General features: G+C 41.3%; 1 protein-coding gene across 1 annotated transcript in view; it reads right to left on the bottom strand.

Moving 5' to 3' along the window:
• The window catches only part of RELL1 (RELT like 1), a 75,739-nt gene that overhangs the window by 26,895 nt on the left and 34,389 nt on the right, over nucleotides 1–14,455 (bottom strand). The window contains exons 2-3 of the mRNA XM_043871022.1: nucleotides 9,225–9,449; nucleotides 5,279–5,350 (exon numbers count right to left, since the gene is read on the bottom strand). Of these exons, the coding sequence (XP_043726957.1) occupies nucleotides 5,279–5,350; nucleotides 9,225–9,449 (297 nt within the window). The remainder of the gene's footprint in view (nucleotides 1–5,278; nucleotides 5,351–9,224; nucleotides 9,450–14,455) is intronic.

Raw genomic sequence — 14,455 nt, forward strand, 5'->3', positions numbered from 1 at the left:
CGGGCAGAATTATCATCCCCATTTTACAGATAGAGACTGAGGCCTAAAGACTGTAACTGACTGTCCAGAATCCCACAGCTAGAAACAGACCTAGATACAAAAACCTGGTCTGTCTGACTCTAGGGTGGGTGCATTTCACCCCAACCAACTCCTCCCTACTCCTTCTGAGTCTCCACCCACATGATGATGGTTTAACAGTTCACAGGATGTTTGCATAATCATTATAGCAAGCTTCAGAGATCTACTCAGTGATGATGGTAGTTTATGAAGAAATCCTTTTAGCCATCACACAAATTGAGTGCCAAGATAAGAATTTCACCAAGGTACCCCTCTCTTCTGTCCAGTGTAAATAACCATAATCAGGGGTGCTTGGACAGTAATCACAATACTGACAGGTGCTGCTATTTTCAGACAGCGTCTGGCCCTGGCAGAGAAGCCCAGCTGGAGAGTTGCAGGTTCTTTCCAAACTTCCGCAGTGATATGCTCTTCTGGTCCTGCTCTGTTTAGAAAGGATTACAGGCTAGTCGGAAAATAATCAGTGTGCAGCTTAGCCAATAAATTCATCCTACAAGAGATATTTGTCTAAACGAAATGTGATTTGCAACATCCAAGACATGATAGGTTTAAACCATAAACAAGAATGTCACCATGAGTACTGGTGAAGTATTACCCCCTTAGCCAAATTAAAAATGCAAACCAGAAGATGAGTCACATATCAGAACTGAAAGTGTTTTAAAATACGTAAGTATAGGCGAAAAAAACCTAAATAAACATGGGAAAAGGGTAACGGTTTGTACTCAATTTTATTCATTTTTTCTCCAATGTTTAAAGAAAAATTATGTTACAGTGTGTTATTTTAAAAAAATAGAAAGTTAATTAACCTCAACATAGAGGTCTAAATGGATATTAAGTTCAGAGTCTGTTAATGACAAAGAAAAGAAAAATACATTTTGTTGTACAGAGAATTTAAGTCTCCAAGGCAAACTAATAAAACTAGGTTATAAACTGGTAAGAGACCCAAGTACCTATTTAATCCCCCAGCTGTGGTTTCGGGACAGGCTGGAAGCTAGAGAGGTCACTCTGTGTTGAGTACCCAGTGAAATCAGATGTCTCCTGGTGGCCAAGGAGAACCAAGGCCACACACAGGATGAGGTCACAGAAGAAATCTCAGGCGGACAGATGAAGGCCCTTACATGGAGAAGGGTGAAGAATAAGAAAGACAGAAGGCAAAGAAATGGGGAGCAGAGGAGAAAGAATGAAATCAGTGCTTTGATTACTCCACTGGTAATCAAGGCAGCAGAAACTCAAAAGCTACTTTCCAAAAGGAAAAGGACATAATTAAAAAAGAAGAGGAGTCCTAGAGTCTGTGAGTGTGGGAGTGAGGAAATTATACAGTCTGCTTCCTTCAGGGACCCACAGGTTTCACCTCGGCTGTAATAGAAGAAAAGAGCCACAGGCCAGCTTGATGACCTTAGGTGACTTTCTTACCCTCTGGGCCTCTGTTTCTTCATCTGCAAAATGGGGTGGTAACAGGGCTGACTTCATGAGGTAGTTTGGATAATTTAATGCATTAATATTTAGAGTTCTATAATATGCCCCAGCTGTATATGTTGTCTCTTTGAAAGGAGGAAGTTTATCGTCCATCTTTCCTGACACCAGGAAGAAGCAGTGACAGTTCACAAGGATGAATTCTGAGGTCAGAGGCTAGAGTTCAAATCTCAACTCTGCTACTTGCAGCAGGGTGACACGGGCAAGTGAATTATATGCTGTGGACCTCGGTTTCTCAACAATAAATTGGAAATGATATATCTGAATCATAGGGCTCCCAGAAAACCCTCAGAACAGGCCCGGCAGTTAGCAGGCATTCAGTGCCAAATATGAAGTTTTACGGGAGAACTTCAGCCCCCAGCAAAGTCTTCACAGCTGACATTTCACACCACTCACCCCTCAGGAACCCCTCACGCAGCACACACTCACTCAGCAGCTGCTTCAGCTCCCAGAGGCCCAGGTCCCACAGCTCTCCAAGCTTCCCAAAGCCATGAAGGCGGTTTCTTTCTTTCTCTTTTTTTTTTCCCCCAACTTTTTATTTTGTATTGGAGTGAGTGATAATCACTCAGTCTTGTCCAACTCTGCGACCTCATGGACTGTAGCGCACCAGGCTGCTCTGAACATGGACTGCTCCAGGAAAGGATGCTGGAATGAGTTGTCATTTCCTTCTCCAGGGGATCTTTCTGACCCAGGGATCAAACCCAGGTGTCCTGCATCGCAGGCAGATTCTTTACCATCTGAGCCACCGGGGAAGCTGTATTGGAGAACAACTCTTTAACCAAGCCGTGATAGTTTCATGCGGAGAGCAATGGGACTCAACCATACCCACACATGTGCATGAAGGCAGTTTCGACTATGCAAGACCCAGGAGAGGCGCAGGGCCAGCCACCCCTTGCTCGGGGCACTTCTGGAATGGCTGGAGCTTTTATGCCAAGGAGAGATTTGTGTGCTTCTTATGCAAATTAAAATCCACTTCTTTATGCAAAAGAAATATGCACCACTGAGTTCTCAAGAATAGCGTCACCAAATACTGCTCCCCGAAGGAAAAGTGAAAAAAAGTAAAGTGAAAGTCACTCAGTCTGACTCTGCGACCCTATGGACTATACAGTCCATGGAATTCTCTAGGCCTGAATACTGGAGTAGGTAGCCTTTCCCTTCTCCAGGGGATCTTCCCAACCCAGGGATCAAACCCAGGTCTCCTGCATTGCAGGTGGATTCTTTACCAGCTGAGCCACAAGAGAAGGTCTTTATAAAACAGATATCAAATCCAATTGATCACTGTCTTTTTTGTTATGTTAAACATCATCCTATTAAGTTAGACTATCTGGTTTTCAATCCTGGAGAAACTGAAAGCGACAAACTAGGAGAGAGGCAAGGCAAGGCGGTACAGGTGGAAGAGGCCCATGTGGGAGGCACTACTCCCTAACCATGTGACCAACCACTTGGAGTCTTCCTTTCTTCATCTGTAAAATGGGTATAATAATATCAACTCCAGAGGAATATTGTGAGGATTAAATGATAACATGCACATGAAGCACCTAGATCAATGCCAAATACGCAAAGTCCACTCTGTAAAGAAAAAATGAAAAGTGTGCTGAAGCATATGAAGTTGCTGCTTCTCTAGGTCAGAAAGACTGACTGCAGCCTGGGCCAGGCAGGCACTCTGGATAGTGAGGCTATGGGGACAAAGGACCCCACGGAGGGGCTCGGAAGAGAAGGCAGGTATTTCCTGAGCAGTACGGAGGTATTTCAACTTTCAGACAAAGGACTCAGCTGAGCCAGTGCGTGCTGCTTGAGACAGTGTTTACCAGGGCCCAGAGGGAGCCCAAGGAAAACATTTTGTTTTACCTTCTCATGAGAATTCAAAGCATAGGGCTACTGGATATGCTGGCGGAAAAAACTGTGACCTAAAAGTTATGTGCAACCTGAAAGTTGAGAGTTATGTTTTATTCAGTGGACAAATCTGAGGACTTAAGCTCAGGAGACAAGACTCTCAGATGACTCAGAGACTGCTATGGACAGACAAAGGAGGGAGCCAAGATATACAAGAATTTTTGCAATAAGACCAGGTAGTCAGAACGTCAATCTGCTACTGTTAATAAAAGAAAACCAGACATCCCAAGTCAAGGAATTCAGCGCTTTTCCATGTATGGGAAGATCTAAGAGTCTGGGCTCACTGAAATCATTCCTTTGATATGCATCTCAGCTATCTGGGGCCAGTATCCAGTATTTTCACATCCTGAGTTTCCTCAGGACTCATAGTCAGGGAGTGGCTGTAGTCTGATGGCTGCTAGATGGCAGGTATTCTTTCCTTCTTGGGTTCCCTCAGGGTTCACCACAGGGGCCCTGTAACGGATGGCTTGATGGCTATGACTCTCTTTGTTTACTGATATGAGGTGGCATTTTTAGTTCACAGGTATGTGGGCAGGAGTGCCACACGCCTCAAAAGCCACTTGGGGTGTGGTATCTTGTGGAGACAATCACCAATGCTTCAGAAAAATGACCCTGATTTATCTAATCAAGATTAAACTAATTCTCCATTCAAGAAGACAGGGGTTTAGGATACATCTCAGAATGGAAAAAAACGCTTAAAGTCATTAAAGCTCAGTGGTGGTGGTTTAGTCGCTAAGTCATGTCCAACTTTGTGACCCCATGGACTGTAGCCCACCAGGCTCCTCTGTCCATGGGATCTTCCAGGCAAGAATACTGGAGTGGCTTGCCATTTCCTTCTCCAGGGGATCTTCCCCACCCAAGGACTGAACCTGGGTCTCCTGTATTACAGGCGGATTCTTTACTAACTGAGCCCCCAGAGAAGCCTAGACCTTTTAAAAGCTTTAACACTTAAGAATAGATCATAGAATAGGTGAACTCACAGAGGCAGAAAGCAGAGGAAGGGTTGCCAGAGGCTGGAGGGGAAGAGGGTGGAGAATGGGGAGTGACTGCCCAGTGCGTACAGAGTTTGGGATGATGAAAAGTTTCTGAAACCAGATACTGGTGATCTTTGTACACTATTGTGAACATGTGTGTGTGAGTGTGTATGTGCTCAGTCGTGTCCAACTCTTTGCAACCCCATGGACTGTGGCCTGCCAGGCTCCTCTGTCCATGGGATTTCCCAGGCAAGAAGACTGAAGTAGGTTGCCATTTCCTTCTCCATTGTGAATGTACTTAATGGCAATGAATTGTACATTTTAAAATGGGTACAGCAGCAAATTCTACGTTTAGTGTATTTTACCACAGTATGTTTAAAAGCAGAAAAAAACGAATAGATAATATTTGAGTGCTTATTATATGTCTAGTGTATTTTACCAAAGTATGTTTAAAAGCAGAAAGAAACAAATAGATAATATTTGAGTGCTTATTATACCAAGCAGCTTCTGTGCAATATGCCACAATAATACCATGAGGTAAATACTATTTTAGAGAAAGAAACTGAGGCTCATGAGGTGATAAGACTTTCCCCAAATCAAGGCAATGCCAGGGTTAAAAGGTAAGCCTCCAGGGCTGACTTGGCAACACTCAGACCCACTGACTCAGAAAACTCACTTCTGTGAAACTCTCCTGATAGGATAATGCTGAAAGCTGGGCTATTTGTGAGCTTAGGTGGAAGGTGCTACCAATAACTTCAGAAACATTGACAGGGGAATCCTGGTTTTTAATAAAACATGTTTTTGAAGCAGGTTTTTAATAAAATGTGAATAATGAATTGTTCTGGACACTAAAACAGCCATACCTTCGTTTTTCATGATGTATTGGACAATCTGCCCAACGGTGTCACTATTTTCATTTACACTGTCGTTCAACTCTGAAAGAGAAAGGGGAGGGGAGGACAGGTTACAACTGCTCACCTGCATCAGGGCAAAGAGACGTGCAGTCTCAGAGACTTAGACTTCCCTGAACAGCCTCCAGAAAGCTCAGCTGATGACCCATGGTGCTGAGAGCTCTGCTTTCTTTTAACACACGTTTTCTCTTAGCACACCTGACCAAAAGCACACAGTGACTTTCTCGGCAGAACAGGTGCAAACTGCCCATCAATATCTTCTAAAGTCCAGACACATGCTCAATTTCCAAGATGTCTTTACCAGTCCTTACAACTATTACTTCTCTCTCATCATTTTGTTAAACTCAAAGGGGAAATGGAAAGAAGAAAGATAATTAAAATAAAACCTTCTTGGATTTTATTTTCATTGTAGATATACCATATACAGAGTATTAATTTATTTCTTAAATTGGGTAATTATTCACCTCTGTCTTCACAAGACTTAAATATACTTCCAAATGATCTAAATGTTGGCCATGGTTAATTACTACAAACTCAGTTTACTTTGAGACTCTGTACATGGGATAGTCTTCAGGGGAAAAAAAAAAAAAAGTCAAACCTTCAGGCTGAAACTGATCCTTATCATTCGCTTCCATTACACAAGAAAGAAGAAGGGGGGCTGACCTAGAAATCATGGTGTGGTATCTCACCCATGTAATATGGAGAAGTGTCTTCTCCACCCAGGCCACTCCCTCCCCATGAACACGCATGTCCAATTAGACAGTGCACACGCTGACCACTGAGCCGACCTACACAGCATCTGCAGAGGATGAGAGAGAAAGGTCCCGCTTTCTGTTGACAAACATTCAGCTCGGTTTGCTCAGAGACTCACACATGACTCATCGTGTGACTGTGCTCACTCCCTGCCTCAAAGGTCAGTGGGGGTGGGAAAAACCAACAGGCCAGCAGGCTGGCAAGGAATGAAGAAGCTCCCCAACTCTGCCCTTGATCCCACTTGAAGGGTGACCTACTCCAAATGTCGCCTTTCTGCAAAAACTGCCCTTTGAGGTCTGAAAAGGATAAGGAGAGTTACCGACTATTCCCCAAGGCCCAAAGGATAGTTGAAAAGTACATCTGTGGTGAAAACAGGACTTCATCTCTCAGGGTTTTCAAATACAATCCAGCAACTCCATGTGAGGAGGAAATGCTGAGACACTCTGAGGTCAGTGCAAAGGTACCAGCTCTTGTCATATTTTCACTGCACTGTTCACACAACCATTTACTTAATAAACATAAACTCCAACCTCATATTAGGTTGGGGCAATAGTAATTACAGTTTTGGACCCTGATTTTAAATCATTATAACTAGGCTCAAACACATCTTTAGTAATCAAAATAGGAGCCATTACACTCAAAATATTTTTGCCAAAAAGAAATAAGCTTGTTTATTCTTGTACCATAAAAATCCGTGCTACGGGATTTGATGAACTCTTGGAAAGCATTTTCTACCTCCTGTTGGTTGTGAAAGCATTTTCATTTTCCTTGCAAAAAGTTGTCAAGATGCTTGAAGCAGCAGTAGTTAGTTGGCTACTTGGCAATATGGCAGATGAGACAAACCTTTATAGCCCAATTCATTCAACTTTTGAAGCGCTGGTTGTGCAACATAAAATCGGGTGTTGTTGTGGGAAAAACTGTATCTTTTTTGTTGACCAATGTCAGCTGCACACATCAGTTTTCAGTGCATCTCATCAATTTTCTGAGAATACTTCTCAGATTAATAGTTTTTCCGGGATTCAGAAAGCTGTAGTGGATCAGACAGACCGAAGACCACCAGACAGTGACCATGACCTTTTTTTGGTGGAAGTTTGGCTTCAGGAAGTGCTTTGTAGTGTCTTCTCCATTCAAACACTGAGCTGGTTGTCTCTGCTTGTTGTATAAAATCCACTTTTCATCGCATGTCACAATCTGATCGAGAAATGGTTTGTCATTGTTGCATAGAATAAGAGAGGATGACACTTCAAAATGACAGGTTTTTTTTGATTTGCGGTCAGCTCATGAGGCCCCCCCCCCCCCTTATCAAGCTTTTTTGCCTTTCCAATTTGCTTCAAAATACCAAACAACATAGAATGGTCATTGAATTCTTCAGCAACTTCTCCTGTAGTTGTAAGAGAATCCGCTTCAAAGATCTTCTCAATTGGTCATTATGAACTTCAGATGGCTGGCCACTGCACTCCTCATCTTCAAGGCTCTCGTCTCCTTTGCAAAACTTCTGGAACCACCACTGCACTGTACGTTCATTAGCTGTTCCTGGGCCAAATGCGTTGTTGATGTTACGAGTTGTCTCCACTGCTTTCTGACCCATTTTGAACTCAAATAAGAAAATTTTCTAACATCATTTCCATAGTCTAAAATACATATAAAATAAGCAGCAAGTAATAATTCATTAGCAAAAAACTAAAACATACACATTAAAATGATGTATAACATAACCACATTGAAGAAAGTATTCCAATATCAAATGGCAAAGTTCAACAATGCAAAACCACAATCACTTTTGCACTACCAGATAGATTTTAAAAGATTAACTCCCCCAGCAAAAGTAGCAGCACAAAAATGGTGCGACCTATTCAGTTTTCCTATTGTTCTTATTAGAATCTAATTCAACTGCAACAGTAAGGGTTACTATATGAAAAAAGTCAAAGTGTTAGGTGCTCAGTCGTGTCCAGCTCTTTGTGATCCTATGGACTGTAGCCCGACAGGCTCTTCTGTCCATGGGATTTCCCAGGCAAGAATATTGGAGTGGGTAGCCACGCCCTTCTCCAGGGGATCTTCCCGACTCAGGGACCCAACCCTAGTCTCCTGTGTCTACCAGCACTGCAGGTGGATTCTTCACCATCTGAGCCAGGAAGCCCAGTGGTTAAAATATACTGAGTGCCATTTGTGACAAACACCAAATGTATCTTCTCTCTAATTTCACAATACTCTTACAAGGTGAAGATTGCTATCCTCATTTAAATTAAAATTTTAATGAAATTAATAAAATTAAATTTAAGTTAAACGGTGATTTAGAGCATATTAACTTGTCTAAGGCCACAAGATAAATAAGAGTAAATGACTTAGTAGTTATTTAATAAATGAAAGCAAAGTTTCTAACTCTAGGTGTGGTTCCTATAATATTTACAATGATGCTACACCACCGTATCTGCCGTTAAGATGAATCATTTTGTGAAGGTGTTGGTGAGAGTGTAGAGAAAAGGGAACCCTTGTGCACAGTTGGTGGAAACATAAATTGGAACTGCCTCTATGGAAAACAATATGGACATTCCTCAAAAAATTAAAAATAGATCATATGATCCAGCAATTCCATTTCTGGGTACATACCCAAAGGAAATGAAAACAGGAAGTGAAAGTGGAAAGATATATGCACTCCTATGTTTACTGCAGAATTATTCAAACTAGCCAAGATATGGAAACATCCTAATGTCCATCAAAGAATAAATGGATAAAGAAGATCCACTTATCAAAAATTCAATGAGAAGAAATAGATGTTTTTCTGGAATTCTCTTTTGCTATGATCTAACAGATATTGGCAATTTGATCACTGGTTCCTCTGCCTTTTCTGTACTATAATTATCAAACTTGGAAAGAGACTACAATTGAATGATTCCTACCCCAAAAACAACTGACAATTATGTGATAGAGGTGTTAAACATCACTACAATTGTAATCATATTACAATATATAAATGCACTGGAATAACGTGTTGCACACTTTAAATTTACATAATGTTATTACATATATTTTGATGAAAAAAGATGGATCATTTGCCTTACAGAGACAGAAAACATACATGACTCATTTCTTATTAAAAAATTGTCTGCACTCCCATTCCCACAAAAAAAATAATCCAGATTTTTACCTATCTTTTCAACCTTTTCTCCTTCAACATCTTGCTCAGCTTCTGTTGTACATCGATAGCCCTTCTTCTTAAGCAGGTGGCAAATGAGGACGCCAAAGAGACCCATGACGAAGAACACAGGGACAAGGGCATACGCGATATATTCCGGGTGTCCATTCCCAGTGTTGTTCGTGGGCGAGGGCGTCGTCTCGGTTTTGGAGGGTAACGGATGGCTGCCGCTATGATCTGAGGAAGAAACATACACAGCCGCATCAGATGTCTGCTGGAGACAAGGAACATCTGACAACCTTGGGAAATGTTCCTGTTAGATGTGAATCTGCTTCCAAAACCACAGGCCAGGCAGAGGCTGGCAGGTCCGGCAGGACAGGCACATGGGTTTGAGCTCCTATCCTGACCCTACTACTCATAATCGGGGCCACCTTGGGGTAATTTTTTTTTTTTAAGCTCTCCAAGCCAGCCTCTGCTTCTTCATCCGTGAGATTATCTATACATCGTGGCGTGAATGCACAGAGTTTCAGCGAAGGATCCACACAGAGGACACACACCATCATCAGGTGGTATCATAGCAGAGTCCTCAGCGGCTAAAAGCGCCGACTCAGGAGACTTGGGGTCAAGTCCCAGCTCCACCACTTTGCAGCCGTGTGACTCTGGGCAACAACTTAATCTCCATGCCTTGGTTTCTTATGAACAGACATACTAATAGTACCCAACCCACCCCTTGAGGCTTGTTATGAAGATGAAATAAATGAATACACATAAAACATCTAGAACCATTGCTACGAGAAAGCAAATGCTCAACTACACTGCAGGCATCACTTTAGGCATTTGTGACTTACCACTGAGCAAAACAAAGACCCCTGTCCTCAAGGAGCATATGTCCCAGAAAGATATAGTAAACTGACCTAGTGCGTGAAAAAAGAGAGACAAATCCAGGACGCACCAGGTTTGGGGCCTAGGGGCACACATATAAAAATGAAAGCATGTGCATTTGCGTGTCTGCTTACCAACAAATGATCATTTATGGCATGACTGTTCTATGAAAAGCACCAGCTGGGAGCTGGATAAAGAATGGAAAACAAGATAGCATGACCAGTGCCAACGTGGAGCCTGTGGGGTGATGCTGGAAACAGGCGCTAAATAAGTGAACACCTGGGCAGGTGTGAGAGACTGGGAGAAGGTCTGCATGGGGCACTAAAAGAAACAGGAACAGTGGAGACCTGTTTTATGACCTCAGAAACAGTGCAGCTGGGAAGGGGGCCTCTATGGCGGAGAAGGAGCCATTTGCTTCTGGACAAGTGAAAGTTCCACATGGACTTCCACCAGAAGCAGCTAGATATCTGGGCCCACGAGCGTGCCAGGATATACAGGGAACTGAGTCACCTCCACGAAGGAGGGAGCCCAGCTCGTACAATCATAAGATTCTGCCAGTTAAGATAACGGAGAAAGAGCCGACTGTGTGGAAATTCAGCCAAGTATCAATTCACACACACAAGATGAGAAGGGAGTTATCACACCAAGGAAGTGACGTCAGGAAGGATGAGGACTAAAGGAAAATGTGGGGTTTGACTGAAGTGAAGTCTCATTATTTGGGGTACTCAGATTCTGAAGTGATACAATGAGGTTTTCTGCATCACAGAGATTTACGCATATTGCTTAAGAAACCCAGAAACCAGAAATCTAGATGCATTTAACTATAAACTCTCTTGAGAATATTTTGGTGGGGGAAAAAAAGAACTGTATTGTAATGGTCACATGAGGACAAAATACCAGGTGTGAAATGACCACATTTCATCACTGCAGAAAACAATATCAAACAGAGGGCTGTCTCACTTTCAGATGGAAATAACCATTATCTCTGCCCATGAAAGGAAACTGCTGGTTTCTCAGGTTTTGTAAAAGGTGGCATTCTTTATATTATCATGAAACCTCTAGAATTCGGGGATAAGCTACATATTTATTCTGATTTCTCTCCCAAGAATATAATTAATAAATGGATGAATGAATAAAAAAGAGTACACACACACACTTCCCTAAATATATGCAAACATCCAAATTAGGGTTTAATATCAAGACTTAATTTCAGTAAAAACCAGAAATATTTAACTCCCTTAGTAATTCTAAGCATTTTATTTATTAATTCCTTTTAAAAAACATATTCCATGCAACAGGAATAGATAAAGCAGGCAACATGCTAAGACTGAAAGAGTTTTACTCAGAATCATGGTCGGTTTCAATCTGGAAGTGGTAAATTCTGTTTAGGGAGCAGCAGAAACAGGAACGAAAACGGGGGCTCAGAATTGAAACCAAGCAGCTCGTCCTGAATCAGGTGGTTAAGAATGTGTGTTCATCATTAATTTGACCTCTAGGAAACACTTGAAAATACTATGAATTGAAAGTTTGTGATTTACAGACAGGTGTCAGTCATTTAATCTCATAATTATCACACCATGGAAAAAGCTGAGGAAGATATGACTCTAAGTTAGTGAAACATGAATTACAGAGATGCACTGTAGCTGAAAGGTCAGACTGGCTAGCATAAATAATTGCTTGGCCACTAACTAGGCATGTCACCTTGAATAAGTTTTTTAACTGCTCTGTTCTCAATTTCCTCATCTGTAAAATGGAATCAAAACGATTGTACCTTTCTACAATGATTTCAAAACGTGGCCCCAAATCTTTGGCAGTCATGTTTTAAGCCACTAAGTTTTGTGGCAACTTTTTATATAGCCAAGTAACTGGGAGACTATTTGTTAAATTTATAGTGAGGATCACACACATTAGAGTATTTAGGAAAAGATAAGCACTATTAGAGTGTTTATTCTTGGGCTTCCCTGCACTCAGGTGGTAAAGAATCCGCTTGCAATGCAGGAAACCTGGGTTCGATCCCTGGGTTGGGAAGATCCCCTGGAGGAGGGCATGGCAACCCACTCCAGTATTCTTGCCTAGAGAATCCCCATGGACAGAGCAACCTGTTGGGCTACATTCCATGGAGCTGCAAAGAGTCAGATATGACTGAGAGACTAAGCACAGCATATAGAAGTGTTTAGTTATTATCTTGATAGAACTGCACTACCCAATACCGTAATCACTAACCACAAATAGCAATTTAAATTTAAGTAAATTACAAATAGATAAAATTTAAAATTCAGTTCCTTAGGTGGACTAACCACATTTCAAATGCTCAACAGTCATATGTGGCTAACTGGTTCATATTAGACAAGTCAGATAAAGAACATTTCCAACATCCCAAGAGCCTCTAGATAAAGGTAAAAGAGGAGAGTGGAAAGCTGGCTTAAAGCTCAACATTCAAAAAACTAAGATCATGGCCTCCATTTCCATCACTCCATGACAAAAAGTGGGGAAAAAGTGTGAACAGTGGCAGATTTTATTTTCTTGGGCTCCAAAATCACTGCATATGGTGACTGCAGCCACAAAATTAAAAGATGCTTGCTCCTTGGAAGAAAAGCTATGACGAACCTAGACAGTGTATTAAAAACCAGAGACATCACTTTGCTGACAAAGGTACATACAGTCAAAGCTATGGTCTTTCCAATAGTCAAGTATGGATGTGAGAGTTAGACCATAAAGAAGGCTGAGCACCGAAGAATTGGTGCTTTCGAAGTGTGGTACTGGAGAAAACTGATCTCCTTGCAGTCCAAGGGACTCTCAACGAGTCAATCCTAAAGGAAATCAACCCTGAATATTCATTGGAAGGACTGATGCTGAAGCTGAAGCTCCAATACTTTGGCCACCTGATGCAAAGAGCTGACTCATTGACAAAGACCCTGATGCTGGGAAAGATTGAGGGCAAGAGGAGAAGGCAGTGACAGAGGATGAGATGATTGGATGGCATCATTGACTCAACGGACATGAGTTCAAGCAAACTCAGGAGATGGTGAAGGACAGGGAAGCCAGGCCTGCTGCAGTTCATGGGGTCACAAAGAGTCAGAGGCGACTGAACCAGTGAACAACAAGAAGTTATATTGTACAGCCCTGTTATAGACTACAAAGAATCATTAAAGAGCAAAATGTTGACTGGAGAATCTCTGTTATCTACCTCAGCAATTTAAGAATAACTTTTAAATCACAAAGTAACTATTCACAATTAATGCCTAAGATACTGGTTAACTTAGGTAGGCTTAATGTTTCTTCAGTTTACACTAATAATCTGCTTAGAGACACCACATCCATCTTTTTTCTTCATCCTTAGCTGACTCATATCTGAATTCTGAGAAGCACTGAGTCCAAATTAATAGCAAAGGTTGTTGTAACATTATTTATAAAAAGTCAAAAAACAGCAACAACTGCATGTTTGACAATGGGATAATAATAAAATATCTAAGTCAACCATTGTCTATCCATTTGATGGAATAATATGCACCATTTAAAACTATTCATGAAGATTTTGTGACGATATAGGGACATACTTATAATCTAATATTGAATTTTAAAAGATGGATTCAAAAACTGTACATACTGTAGGATCAAACTAGTAAAAAAAAAAACAACAAAGTACATGAAGATATAAACTACACGAAGAAATAACCAAAATAGTAAGTGATTCTTGGTAATTGGATAATAGGTTAATAATTAATTATATTTCTATGCTTTTCTGTAATTTTTTAAAATTCTTACATATGTATTACATACGTACCAAGGTGGTAGACACTTTAAAGAAAAAAAAAGATATAGAGCAGAGGTTGTGAGCCATTTGAGTCATAGATCACTGATCCCTTTGTAAACTTGTTGGATCCTATGGTTCCTATTTCAAAATTGTGCTTCCAAATTCTGTAACCTCTGGACCCTAAGGTAACAGAAGTGCAAGTGCCTTGATAAGGATAATGCCCAAGCATCTGCATGAGTAACACAGTGAACACTGACTGGTGCCATTCGCTGAGATGAAAAATATCTGGGAAAAAAATCAAGTTTGAATGGTGCTATGGGTTGAATTTTGCCTCATGCCCAATACATGTGTGGAAGTCCTAACCCCAAGTATGTGAGAACGTGACCATATTAGGATACGGGGTCTTTTTACAAAGGTAATTGAGTTAAAATGAAGTGTTTAGGGTAGACCCTAGTCCCACATGGCTGTTGTCCTTTAAAAAAAAAAAGGAAATTTGGAGGCAGACGAGCACAAAGCGAAAACATCACGTGAAGACAGAGATTAGAGTGATGCTTTGGAGAAGCCGAGGAACACCAGGATTGCCAGCAAACCACCAGAATCCACAACA

The sequence above is a fragment of the Cervus elaphus genome, chromosome 17 (genome assembly GCF_910594005.1).
Source record: "Cervus elaphus chromosome 17, mCerEla1.1, whole genome shotgun sequence".
NCBI classification, from domain to species: Eukaryota; Metazoa; Chordata; class Mammalia; order Artiodactyla; family Cervidae; genus Cervus; species Cervus elaphus.